Raw genomic sequence first — 14,234 nt, 5'->3', positions numbered from 1 at the left:
TATTATATAAATCAATATTCGCTAACCAACTAGCTGCGATGGCATGAGCACATGGGATTTTATCAATATCAAAAACTCGACATGTGCATTTTTTTGATTCGAGGTCCACTATGGCCGAATGTCCACGACTCCTAACATCAAACTCCAGACGTCCTAATTCAAAAACTTGCATTCCTTGGGCATCTGTGAACCTGCTATGAAGAATCCCCTCGATCGTAGGGGTCAAGTTAGTGTTACTTGCAATTGATGCGTGGCGATATCAGGCAAACCAAGATGAGGCCAGTTTATGTAAAGAATCTAAGAGTGCAATGATTGGCAGCTTCCTTTCTTCAAGTAGTCTAGCATTGATCGACTCAACCCCGTTTGTCATCATAATATTGTAACGGGACTTCGGACAATACGCTCGAGTCCATCTATCAAGTGAGTCTCTCTCGTCCAAATATTGTGCTGCCTCAGGATATCTATTCCTAAAATCATTGTATGCAATATCAAACTCGAAAGTTTTATAAATTTTTGCAATGTGCAAAAACATTTCGGTTTCACCCTTCTTTTTGCATCTAGTCTTCATGTTTTGGGATAAATGCCACGTACAATGATCATTATAGACAGTAGAAACCGCGTCAATGATCCCTGATGCCACTGCATCAATGATCCCTTGATGCCTGTCAGAAATTATCACTAATTCATCCTCGTCTGGTACTACTTCTAACAACTTCGGTAAAAACCAAATCCACGAAGAAGTACACTCGACATCTAAGATTCCCCACGCCAAAGGATATTGGTGATAATTTCCATCTTGTGCTGATGCCACTAGTAAAACACCATTATATTTGCCCTTCAACCACGTACCATCAATTGATACAACTTTTTGCATACTTCGATATCCTCTAATGCATGCACCAAAAGCAAGAAACATATACTTGAATCGATTTTCCTCGTCGACAAATATGTCTGTTATGCTTCCTCGATTCATTTGCTCAACCATGTGCAAATAACAACTCAATTTATTAAAACTCTGCGTAGGATCACCTTTCATCTATTGTCTGCTAGTTCTTTCCCTTTCCAAGCCTTGTAGTATGATATATCAGCATTCATACTATTGCGCATCATCGACATCACTGCTTTTGGTACAATTGGCACCGGGCGACCTTGGAAATTATCCACTAACATATCACGAACAACAGCAAAACTTGCTCCACGGATTCTCTTTCGTCTCTCAGTCAAACCACATGTATGTGTATTACAATATGTTCGAATGGAGAATGCACGTGAATCATTCTTAATCAAAGAGGTCCAGATTCTCCACTTACAATCAGACACTACACATTTTACATCATACACCTTTTGGCTACTTTTAACCGTCTCAAATTCAAAGCAAGCTTCCAAACTTATTCTAATTAGCTCTTTTTTCACCGCTTCTCGGTTTGAAAACTCTTGACCAGAAAACAAGTTTGAACCATCCGTGAATGAAAATGTGTCACTATCATTATCCACATCTGCATCCAAATTTGTGTCATTGCTTTGAACCAAATTTGCCTCGACCTCAATTGCATCATTACATGCTTCATCATATAACTCGTCTGTGTTACTACGATCCACATGCATGGCATCCACGTTATGCGCTTCGTCGAAAAAATCACTGCTATTATTACGATCCACAGAAACAATATTCAAGTGAAAATAATCATCAAAATGCCTCTGTTTGTTAATATTACAATTGTTTTCATCAATACCATACCCGTGCACATTATCAAAAGAATCAACAGAAGCAACACATTCAATTTCAACTTGAAGCACTGGCCTACTTCTCGAACAACCAAGATACAAATGCTTTCAAATCATGATCATTCTCTGTATAAATTGGTTGAATGTTGCACGACAAATCTAGAAGATAACTCAACCTCAAGTTGGCAGTGTCTTCTATTTTTCCAGCTCTATATAGTTCACTTTTTAAATTTTCAAAATAACAAATATCATCATCCACTGGAATAGCAACAAACTTTGCATTGGCCCCTGGATTCCATTTATAAACCAACCCCTCCGTCACTTCCCATTTCCCATCAAAATGAACAACAATAACTGTTGGCATATCTACAAAGTGCACAAACAAATATGATAATTAGAATGAGCAAAATTATTTAATAACAAAATAAAAAATACCGCACATGGTCGACCAAAAATATGTTGGTCGACCAAGAAATTAAGTCGGTCGACCTCGGTCGACCATGATCATCACGGTCGACCGACTTAATTTCTCGGTCGACCTGAATAAATTTTTCATTGGTCGATCATGAATAATTTTACTTGATCGACCAACTTAATTTTGGTTGGAAAAAATCTTCATTTTAATTTTGGTCGACGAAGAAAACAATGAACAACACAAATTATTGATCTTGATTTTGGTCGATCGCTGCAAGAAATGAAGAAAACAATGAACTGGTTCAAAGAAAATGGAGCAAACTTACTGTATTTCTCTTCAAATAGAGACGAATTAGTCTTCAAATACAGAAGAATGGGGCCAACATATGTGGGAGTAGATTTAGATCTGGATCTAAGGAATGAGCGCAACAACACCTGAGCAACAACAGTGTCAATTTCGATTTAATGTGACGCGGAAGAGGTAGATGGGGAAGATGAGTTCTTTAAATTTGGGAAGCTTACGATTGGGGAATTTTGTGGGGATTTTGTGCGTCGAATGAGAAGAAAGAGAAGAGATTAATTAATTTAGGAAGTTACAAGTTTAATTAAAGTTAAACGTACTAATCAAGAGTCAACTCCTTCTTTTTTTTAAAAAAAGTCAGACTCCTTGTTTTTTAAATCCTTCGTGAGGGGATCTCATTTTTTTAATTGGCCCGAAAATATATCCATGCGATGGAAGATGGAAATTTTATATCTCACTCGAGTCATAAAAATCGAGACAAAATTATTACAAAAATATCTTTCACTTATAGTTAAATAGCAAATGGGTCTTGTAAACCTAATTCAACTCTACACAAGCACGATGGAGATGAAGGGCGGATGAATCGCGACTTCCAAAAATCAAAGGGGCCAACCAAAAAACTGATTTAATCGCAGATAGATGTTGTTTTCCTCAACTGGTTCGAAAAATAAATTTTAAGTCTCATTTCTGATTTTTCCTGTGAAAATAAAATTTGATTTTAACTTGAAGAAGAAATAATCGATTCTTGATGGTTCTCCCGTTCAGATTTTGAGGTGTGGTGCTCTCCATGTAAAACTCACAGGAAGAACTACTTGGTCTTTAACGGTTCTCACCTCATCTCTGTATTTTGGGAGAGGAAAAATATCAGGGATTGATCCCAATTGGGATCATTTTTCTTCTTTTTTTCGTCAACAAGGCTGTGAGGTTTGGGGAAGAAAAAACTATAGAAGGGTATTTTGTTCATAAAAATAATGATAGTTATGTTGTCTCTTTTTGAAAATCACACCACCTAACTAGGATTTGGATCCTCTATTGTGTTGAAAACACAACATCAAGTGGTGTTGTGCACTTGGTGTACTTTTTATACGAGATGATAATGTGATCATCTCGTTTAATCTGACAACTTTTTAAATTTATCTCGTATGATATGATGTCTACAGGATGATCATGTGATCATCTCATGTAAAAAATACACATCATCAAATGTTGTCTTTTCAACACAGCAGAGTATCCAAATCTCACCTAACTCATTTGCAAGAACTGCCAAGGGCTTTGAAGAAGGTTTTTGGGTGAAACCCTATATTATTTATCGCTCAGATTGTATATCAACCATATATCAATCAAATTAATAATCATTCAATTATCTCAACCTATGAACTAAGCTGAGCCTTATTCTGTTTCCAAATCCACATATCCTAATAACCTCATCGTTGTTTGCCTCTTTTTGCGCTCTCTTTCTACTTCCTTTCTTCTTTATGTTTTTCTTTCTTCCATTTTTTTGGGCTTTTCAGTTTCCAGTTGTTTAATTTGCCTCCGACCAAGTCTCGTCGTTAAGATTAGTAGGTGATTTGAAGTTCTTTCTTTTTCGCCATGTTTTTTCTTTCTTTTTTCTGTTCACGAAGATAAAAGTAAACAAATACAATTTTTAATACATGCCTTTGATTCTATTGTTGCTTCTTAGTCCACACATCCTTGGTTTTGTGGCTTCTACTCCTTAGGATGTTCCACTCATTTACAATAGGCTTACAATAGGCACAAAAAATATTGTATCCACACAAGCAAGGGCCCACATTAGAGATAAATAATATCTTGAGAAAAATTCATACAAAGACAAGTTTGCATCATAAATCGCTGTAATTGCATGGGCACATATAATTTTATCAATTTGAAATTCGCTCAGCTACAAGATTTATCAAAGATATTAACAATTTCATATTTTCCATTAGACTTGATACGCAAATGCATTGTGTGTATTCAATCTTGGAAATTTAATTATTTTTATTGACTTTTGTAGAATTTAAAAGTCTAGAAGTATTGAACACAAACTTTTATAAACTCTATAAAAGTTTAGTGGTTTTCAAATTAGATTTTTCTAGAGTCTTAAAAAGTCTAGTGGTATTCAAACTTGACTTTTTAAAAATCTATAAAAATATATAAGTATCCAATATTTCAATAGATTTACAATGATTCTAATATAATTCTTTATGTACAAACCTTAATACTCTAGGTAGAAACTCAAAATTATCTTTTACCCACCGAGATTTTGTTAGAATTTTAATCGAATAAAACATTTTTCTCATTCATATATCTCTCTTCCTCGTTCAACGACGACGTTTTTCTCCTCTCTACAGATAGGGATGACAATGGGTCGGGACGGGACCGGGTTTGCCATCCCCATCCCCACCCCATACCCGCCCCAATCCCTGCTTTTTCGGGTTCGGGGATCCCTAAACCCGAAACTTCGGGGATCAACTTCTCATCTCCGTCCTCATCCCCGTTTCAAAAATATTAATATAGCAAGACGATGACGAATTTAGAGATTTTTTCAAACCAAAACTTATTATTATCTATTATTAGAGATAATATTAATATTAATATCAATAATAATAATAATAATAATATTATTATTATTAATATTTTAAAAATAATAATATTATTATATTATTAATATTAATAATACTATTATTTTATTATTAATATTATTTTCGGGATGTGTTCGGGGATTTCGGAGATGATGATAGAAATCTCATACGCGCCCCGAATTACATCGGAGATTTAAAAAAATCCGAACCCGAACCCAAAACCGAAAAAATCAGAGATCCCCATCTCCGTTTCGGGTTTTCCCCGCGAGGCCCCAAACCCGTGGAGAAAGTTGTCATCTCTATCTACAGACAAGTCGAGAGTTCCTCGAATTTCAGAGTTATGATTCCTTTATTGAAACATTATTGATTTGATAAAAACATATTATGATTTCTATGTATCTCTTTCTGTGTTTCGTTCATTGTTTGTTTCTGTCTATTTATGTGTGTGCTCCAAATTTTTACATATAATGTGATAAAGGGAAGTCTGAGCATCTGGATTTCTGTTTTTTTAAAAAATAATATGTTTCAATTTCTGTATTTTCTATGGTTTCTAGTTATAAACTGATCTATTTATCTAATTTTATGTTTAGTTTCTTAAAAAAATAATATCAATTTATATATTTCATTATATTGAAACTAACAAATTGTCAACAGTTAGTTATCATATGTTGTACCGAGATGAACAAATTGGAGATAATTTAACTAAATATATTTTAAAAAACACTGATAAGTTCATATGGTTTATAAATGTATATATAAAAATATATAAAATAATAAGGAAATATTGATTTGAGAATGATAAGGATATATTAATATATACACAAAAGGTAACTGCAAAACATGTCTTTTTGTTGGTTCCTAGTCGGAAAAACATAAAGTATAGCTTATAAAAAATACAAGTTGAGGAAAACTAGCTTAATTGCACGAGTATAATATTTAAATGAATTAATACGCATTCTCCTTCTACATAACCCACTTCTATATTCTCGTTTAATTGAATTTCTGAACATATTTAATCCATAAATAGAAGATAATATTGTGCAACCTACCAATCGCCTCCAAATGAAAATTAAGAACTGAAAATCCTGCTTATGCCAAAATTCATTTGACCTATACTCCTCATGAAGGCCGTGATATTTAAGGGATTGGGAAAAATTGGATGGTAAAACGCAAATTCAAACAGGCACATACATTATATTTTTTAGCTTTTATATTTTTTTAAATATCTTGTAAATTGAGCAAGATGTGTCATCGGGTTGGACTTTTTGACCGGCCCTATGACAGTCTTTGTAGGAGTTTGATCCATGTAGTCTTTTGTAAGAGTTTGATCCATGTCACTATTCATAGATTTTATTTTGTGTAAGAGACTTATTTGTTATTTGCTTCTTTTGGTCAATACCTAATAAAATATATATGCTTGTTAACTTCTTATCATTGTATCTTTTATATCTTATATGCATGTAATACTATGTATGAGAGATTCACAAGCAAAATATAATGTGTGGACGACTGAAAAGAATAATGAATTGCTAAAACTCATGGTTGATGCTGCAATGCGAGGATGGCGTGATAAAATGGAGTATTTAACCAAAAAAACCATCGATAAAAAAACTTTCTGCTCTAAACGAAAAACTTGGATGTGAAAAGACTATTACACAATATCAAAGTCGTTTAAAATGGTTCAAACAAAGATACAACAATAATTGTAAGCTTATACATCATGACTCTAGTTTTGTATGGGCTTCCGTGACAATACAAGCCTCCATTTTTCGAGGACTCTGCTTCACCATTATCCTCTCAGCCCATAAATTCAGAGGTTCCCACCAACTAGAAAACGAGATAGAGCCGAGTTTGAAGTAAAATCAAGCACATTCAAGAAGACAGACCCAAATGATATGCGTGAAATATCTCACTCTCTTAAGAATGCAGTTTCTAAGATAGAATCAATATGGAATGCAGGTGACACTTGTTGGGATGCTATCAAGGAAGTCCAAATTTGGATAACCGTACTCATTACAAGGTTCTTGATTTGCTTAACACCAGATTAAAGAAGATGGATTTCTTGAAAATGATAATTGAAGAGCGTTCGGGGAGGATAGACTATAAATTAAATGAATAAGTATTTTTAGGGACATGATCAATAATGAGTTATATTATATTACAATTTCTACACATATTTTTTTGATTTGTTTTCTGATTGTTAAAATATTAACAAATTCTTGACTTTTAGATTATTTATATAAGTTTGAGTTTTACGAGGAATGGTTTTCGGTAAATTCTTAAATTTTTATTTAATTCTTTGTCTGATATCATGTGTTTCATTAAATATCATATATTAACTTACATGAAGTAGAAGATCAAATGAAGAAGAATTACACGAAATTGTTAGGTATTTGTTGAGGAAAATTCATGGGATCCTCTATATGCTAACTAAGCATATAATTAACATGCATTGCGAACGTGTCCATCGTCCCTTAAATAGACGATAAATAACTTCAAGTGGATATGATTTTATTCATAAAATATTAAAAGAGTATCAGACAAACTTTCGAGAAATTTTTAGTATGTACCCTGACGTATTTTTAAAATCGTGCAACATCTTTAGAGGAAAAGCATTATTGCAAGATACAAGATACATTTGTATTGAAGAAAGGTATTGATGGCACTCATATTCCAGCAACAGTGTATGGTCATAATACTAACAATTAATATAGTCGTCACGGGACAATTTCTCAAAATGTTTTAGCAGCTGTAACTTTAATTTACAATTTATATATATGCTCAGTGGGTGGGAAGGATTTGCCCATGATTCAAACATATTGACATATGCTTTATCAAGAAATAACGGGCTTAAAAGGTATTTTTTTTGTTCTATATGCTATTTATTTTAAAATTTGTAATTTTCCAAGATTATATATGTTATCCATTGGTTACTTGATTCTACAAATACGGTTCGATAAGTAATTTTTTTAATGGATTGTGGATAAGCAAATCGACGTCAATTCTTGACTCCTTTTAGAGGTGTTCGTTATCATCTCCAAGAATTCACTGACCAATGTTGTCACTATGAAGATGCAAAAGAGTTTTTCAATCTTCTTCATGCATATTTGAGAAACAGTCATTGAGATGATATTTGGTATATTTCAATCACGGTTCAAAATATTCAAAACTGCTCCTCCATTTCCATATAAAACACATGCGGATCTTTTATTGGCTTGTGCCGGATTGCACAACTTTCTTCGAAAAGAGTGTCGATATGATGTTTTGGAACTTTTCAAGTTTGCAATCTTGATTTTGATGATTACAAAACTTGTTAATTGTGTTACTAATGATCTACCTTAGTGTGCAGCATCTAGGATCACTCACGAGATGTTTATATTTCAAAACTAAAGACCCAACTGATCGCACAAAATGAATCAGTCTAACTGGTTACGTCATAGGCGGATCTTGTATTGGCTTGTGCTGGATTGCACAATTTTCTTCGAAAAGAGTGTCGATCTGATGAATTTTCAGTTGACCAGAGAATGAAGTTCCACAACCTTCATCAGAACAAGTTTACGAGGATAACAACTTTGATCAAATATTTGACACTGAAGAACAACAACGAGCAAATGCAAATGGATGGAGGGATACTGTAGAAAATCGAATGTAGAGTGATGTTGATCATAGTGACAACAACGAACCTTAAATTTTTGTCATAAAAAACTGATTAAAATTTATCAAATTTCATACTGTTTTGATTAGTTATTTATCTATATTGATTAAATTTTTATATATGTTTATAAATTTAAAATTTATTGATTGATTATTTATGCATGTTGAATAGACAGGGGATTGAAATTTTAATTTTGTTAAATTAAATTGTGAAGATATATTTATGTTAAATAATTACTATTTCAAAAAATTATATATATAAAAGTACAAAATTTGCACCATTAATCAAAATATTTGTAAATATCTACAAAAATCTTGTAAAAAATCTACAAAAACCCATGAAATTATGTTTACAAAAATATGTGAGATTTTATAAGAGTCAAGAAAAATCTACCAAATCTATGAAAATCTATCATTTTAAAAAAAACATTGAAAGTCATAAAATCTCTACATTGAATACAGCCCACTTTCAAATGTTGCGACATTATAAAATTAATTACGAGGATAGCTTTTGCAGATGGAATGAGCATTGTTGTTCCTAAACCTGCAGCTTTTTTCGATGCTCGTTGCATCAATTTGAAACTAATTTCTAAATTGTATCCAATAGTGCTAGAACATTTATCTATTTTTCAGTCTTAATTTTTTCATTTAATTACTCCACCACATTTGTCGTCATTATATTGTACCGAACACCGACTGAATGAGCTCTTGACCATTTTCCAGAGATGAGTGCATTTCGATATGTAGTGCAATGTTGGTATATCTTTCTTTCAAACATTTGTACAACTCATTAAATTCTGACTCTTTGTATGCATGCACTGTTTTTATAAAAAAATTAAGTCTCACCCTTTTCGCCAGAAACTCTTTAAAGATTTTGTGAAAGATGTCACAAGGAATTAATATACACATGATGCATGTTCATATACAATAAATAACACTAATAATTGATATATGTTTGTCAGAAATGATTACCAAATATAAATTATCATGAATAATATCCTTCAATTTCTGTAAAAACCATGTCCGTGAAACATCATTCTCAAGATCCACAATGGCTTATGAAATAGGATCTTGATGAAAATCACTATCTTGTGTTGTGGCAAAACAATAAAAAACATCTATATTTATAATTTAAAAATGTACCATTAATGGAAATATTTTTTTTTATTCTACGAAATCCATCAATACATGCCCCCATGTGCTAAAAATATATATTTGATTCGGCTTATGGAATCAATCATCAAATGAGTTTTGAGCCTTTAATCACTTTCTTAACCATGTGAAATATGCGCACAAAAATATGGATATATTGTTAATTCTCGTGAGCTGTTTATATAGATTGGTCTTGGATTGTATACCTCAAATCTTGGCAAGTAACTTAATCATAACATCATATCATGCTTATCATTTTGAAGTGTCTAAAAAATTGCATCTTCAACATCTTCAATATTTACACTACTCTCATTAATAGGTATATATAGCATTCCTATTGATGAGATACACCTACACTTTGATGCAATTCACGTTTTCTTGACTTTTTGTGTAAGGGGCTGCCGATTTGAGGTGTTAGGGGGCTATATACGTTGGGAATTAAGGTGTCAAGGGGCTAGAGTCACGAGTTAGTCACGTGATAAGAAACGAGAGAGCTATGATTTTTATCGTAAAACCGCACAAGCTGTGAAATTTCTCTGTTACAAAACAAGTTACCCTATGTTATTTTGAATTCGACGACTTATATGTTAGTTTTCTGGAAATGTGTTCAACATATGATTTATAGAACTCTGTGTTATCTTCGATTCGATAGCAAATTCATTATTTTTTGATAAGAAACGAGGGATATATGATTTTTATCATAACACCGCACAAGCTGTGAAATTTCTGTGTCACAAAACCCGTCACCCTATGTTATTTCGAATTCTGCAACTTATATGTTGATTTTCTAGAAATGTGTTCAACTTATGATTTATAGCACTCTATGTTATCTTCGATTCGATAGTAAATCCGTAATTTTCTGATAAGAAAATAGGAAGACATGACTTTTATTGTAAAACCGCATAAGCTGTGAAATGTATGTGTCACAAAACCCGTGACCCTCTGTTATTTCGAATTCTGCAACTTATAAGTTAGTTTTCTGAAATGTGTTCAACAAATGATTTATAGCATTCTGTGTTATCTTCTATTTAATAGCAAATTTGTAATTTTTTGATAAGAAACGAGAGAGATAAGATTTTTATCGTAAAATCGCACAAGCAGTAAAATTTGTGCATGTTTTTCGAGTTTTCTCAAGTTGCAAGGGTAGGTTCGGCCAAGGAGGGCTGGACCAGGCCATGGTGTGGTCCAGGAGGTTCCAGAGGTGGGTTAGGAAGGGTTGGTTTAGGTCTGGTCCCTATTGGTTTGGTCTAGGGTCGAGAATTCGAGGGTTTAGTGCACTAGGGTTCGGCTCGCTTTGGTGCAGAAAAATCCAGCAACTTTCAGGTGATTTTCGAAGGTCTTAAGTGGGTTGGTCTAGGTGGTTTAAGGGCTGGTAGGGTATGGCTGATGCATGGTTTAAGCTTGGAGAGATTTGGTTAAGTTTCAGGTTGATTCAGGTTAAAACCGGACTCCAGTCCAAGTTTTAAAACGAATCGATTAAGTTTTGATATGAGCTTGAGTTTACTCTAAATGTTTGGGGATGTTCTAAGGAGTTGGTAAACTTCAGATTGAAATTTTGAGGTCCAGAGGTAAAATGGTCATTTTGGGTTTCTAGGGACAAAATGATAATTTTCCTGAATCGAGTTTTTAGTCCTGGCAGGGCCCTGATCATAATTTAGCATGTTTTTAGATGTTTATGTATCACATTTATGACTTTTTACGAAATTATGAATAATACGTTGCATGCTTGTTTTCAAAGAAAAATGTATGTATATGCATGATTTTGATAAGTGATGAAAATGACGTGCTTTTGAAGGATGAGAGTTTGTTGTGACTGACGAAATATGTATACGATGATGATGAGGCATATGCAGAGTGGATGAGTAATACTGTCGCTGATGTCCGACAGCCGCCGCATACCACGGTTATACGTAGATGGATCCATCGAATAGAGCTGATACGATAAAGTTGATACGAAAGTCACAACTAATGAACTGAATTCAATTAAAGAAAATGTATACGTATATGATGATAGGATGAGACATGTTTTGACATGTTATGTTATTATATGACATGTTTACGTTTATTCTTTTAAGATCGTGAAATGTATGTTGATTACAATATTTTTCACTGTTGCATGTTATGCATATGTACTTGCTATTAACGTTATATGAGTGTTGAGTCTTTAGACTCACTAAGTGTGAATGATGCATGTGAGCACATTGATAAGGAGACAGGAGGTGCCAAGGACTGATTAGATGGAGTTGACTGTGCGCACGTGAACCCGAGGACCTTGTATTTTTCGGCAAATATATGATTTTATGGGAAAACGTTTAGGCAACTTTTTAAATGATTGACGATGTTATTGTGTTGAGGGTTTTGACAGATTTTAGTATGCTTGTTGTTTTATTCTCTAAATGACAAATGTTTAGGTGGGTTGTTCTTTTCATAATTTTAACTGCAATTATTTTATTTGGCAGTGAGATGATTTTATAGAACGCGTGTTTCAATTTTTTTTGGAATTTGTAGGCATGATTTCGGTCATTGTATTTTAAAAAAAATTGTTTCAGTAAAATTTTAAAATGAGAGCAGACGTTTTCAGTTATTTTTCTATATTGATTAAATTTTTATATACGTTTATAAATAAAAAATTTATTGTTTAATTATTTATGCATGTTGAAAGATTGGGGATTGAAATTTTGATTTTGTTAAATTGAATTGTGATTTTTTTTTCATCTATTAAACATATTTACTTTTTAAATAAGTAAATTTAATTACATTAGAAAATTTATTTCAAAGTGAAGATGTTATTTATGTTAAATAACTACTAGTTCAAAGAAATTATATATATATATATATATATATATATATATATATAATATTAATAAAAGTAAAAAATTTGCACAAACAATCAAAAAATTTATAAATATCTAAAAAAATCTCGCAAAATTAAAGTTTACAAAAATCAATGAAATTCTTTTTACAAATCTATGAGATTCTATAAGAGTCAATAAAAATCCACCAAATCTACGGAAATCTGTCATTTAAAAAAGTCATTGAAAGTCATTAAATCTCTACCTTGAGTTGAGATGCTTTCAAATGTTGCGACATTGTAAAATTAATTACGAGGATTGCTTTTGCGGATGGAATGAACATTGTTGTTCCTAAACCTGCAGCTTTTTCGATGCTCGTTGAATAAATTTCTAACTAATTTCTAAATTGTATCCAATAGTGCTAGAACATGCATCTATTTTTCAGTCTTAAGTTTTTCATTTATTTAGTCCACCATATTTGTCGTCATTATATTGTACCGAACACCGACTGAATAAGCTTTTGACCATTTTTCCGGAGATGAATGAATTTCAAGATGTAGTGCAATATTGGTATATATATCTTTCTTTCAAACATTTGTACATCTCATTAAATTCTGACTCTTTGTATGCATGCACTGTTTTATTAAAAAAAGTAAGTCTCACCCTTTCCGTCAGAAACTCTTTAAAGGTTTTGTGAAAGATGTCACAAGGAAATATACACATGATGCATGTTCATATACAATAAATAACACTCTTAATAATTGATATATGTTTGTCAGAAATGATTACTGAATGAAAATCATCATGAATAATATCCTTCAATTTCTATAAAAACCAAGTCGATGAAACATCATTCTCAAGATCCACAATGGCTTATGAAGGGAAGCAAATATTCCCACGATCGTTAGTGAGGGTTTTCCAATAAATTAATTCAAGGTGTTCCTTGTTATTTTAATCTTTTAGTACTCGTATACTTTCCATCTCTTTTTCTCCACACCCTTTGGTACATTCATTGCTGATGAAGGAGATGACATGCATAAATTGGGCCAAACCATTAGACTAATGGGAAGGAAGAGCTTCAAAAAGTTCGTGAAAAGATAATGATGAAAAGATCTCGTCGTAGTGTATTTGATTAAAAAAAAAATCATCAAGGAGAGACAAAATATTTTCCAATGGAGGATGCGAAAATCGCTCTAAACATTTTGCAAAAATTGAGCAATCTATGACAAACAAGAACGAAATAAAGGAGATGAATCATGAACTAAGGGATTGGGAGCAACAACTGAGGGAGGAGAGAGGGAGCAAGAATATTGGATCAAAGAGAGAGATATTCACAATCAAGGTTGAGTAACATAAATCATCAATTTTACATCAACATGAAAGAACAAATTCCTTGTAATTCAATCAGTCATAGCTAATTAGATTTGTAATTTTCTTTTATTTTTTATTTTTATTTAGCGTATTTTTTCAAAATTACGTGAGAGTTATAAAATTTAATTATTTATAATTTTAAATTTTTTATAATGTGTATTTTTTGTTATGTTTTTAAAATTTAAAGCTATTCAGTTAAAAAAAAGTCATATTTCAACGTCATTTTTACAATTTTATCTTACT

The 14,234-nt window shown here is 32.4% G+C and overlaps 1 protein-coding gene across 1 annotated transcript; it reads right to left on the bottom strand.

Moving 5' to 3' along the window:
* Positions 1 to 259: 259 nt before the first annotated feature.
* LOC140839006 (uncharacterized) lies at positions 260 to 985 on the bottom strand. Its single transcript, XM_073205632.1, has one exon. The coding sequence runs from the start codon at positions 983 to 985 to the stop codon at positions 260 to 262; it is 726 nt and encodes a 241-aa protein (XP_073061733.1).
* Between the last annotated feature and the right edge of the window lie 13,249 nt (positions 986 to 14,234).

This window comes from Primulina eburnea, chromosome 8, assembly GCF_022965805.1.
Source record: "Primulina eburnea isolate SZY01 chromosome 8, ASM2296580v1, whole genome shotgun sequence".
NCBI lineage: Eukaryota > Viridiplantae > Streptophyta > Magnoliopsida > Lamiales > Gesneriaceae > Primulina > Primulina eburnea.
The sequence above is the reverse complement of the archived record's forward strand: the minus strand, read 5'-3'. Positions and strand labels throughout refer to the sequence as shown.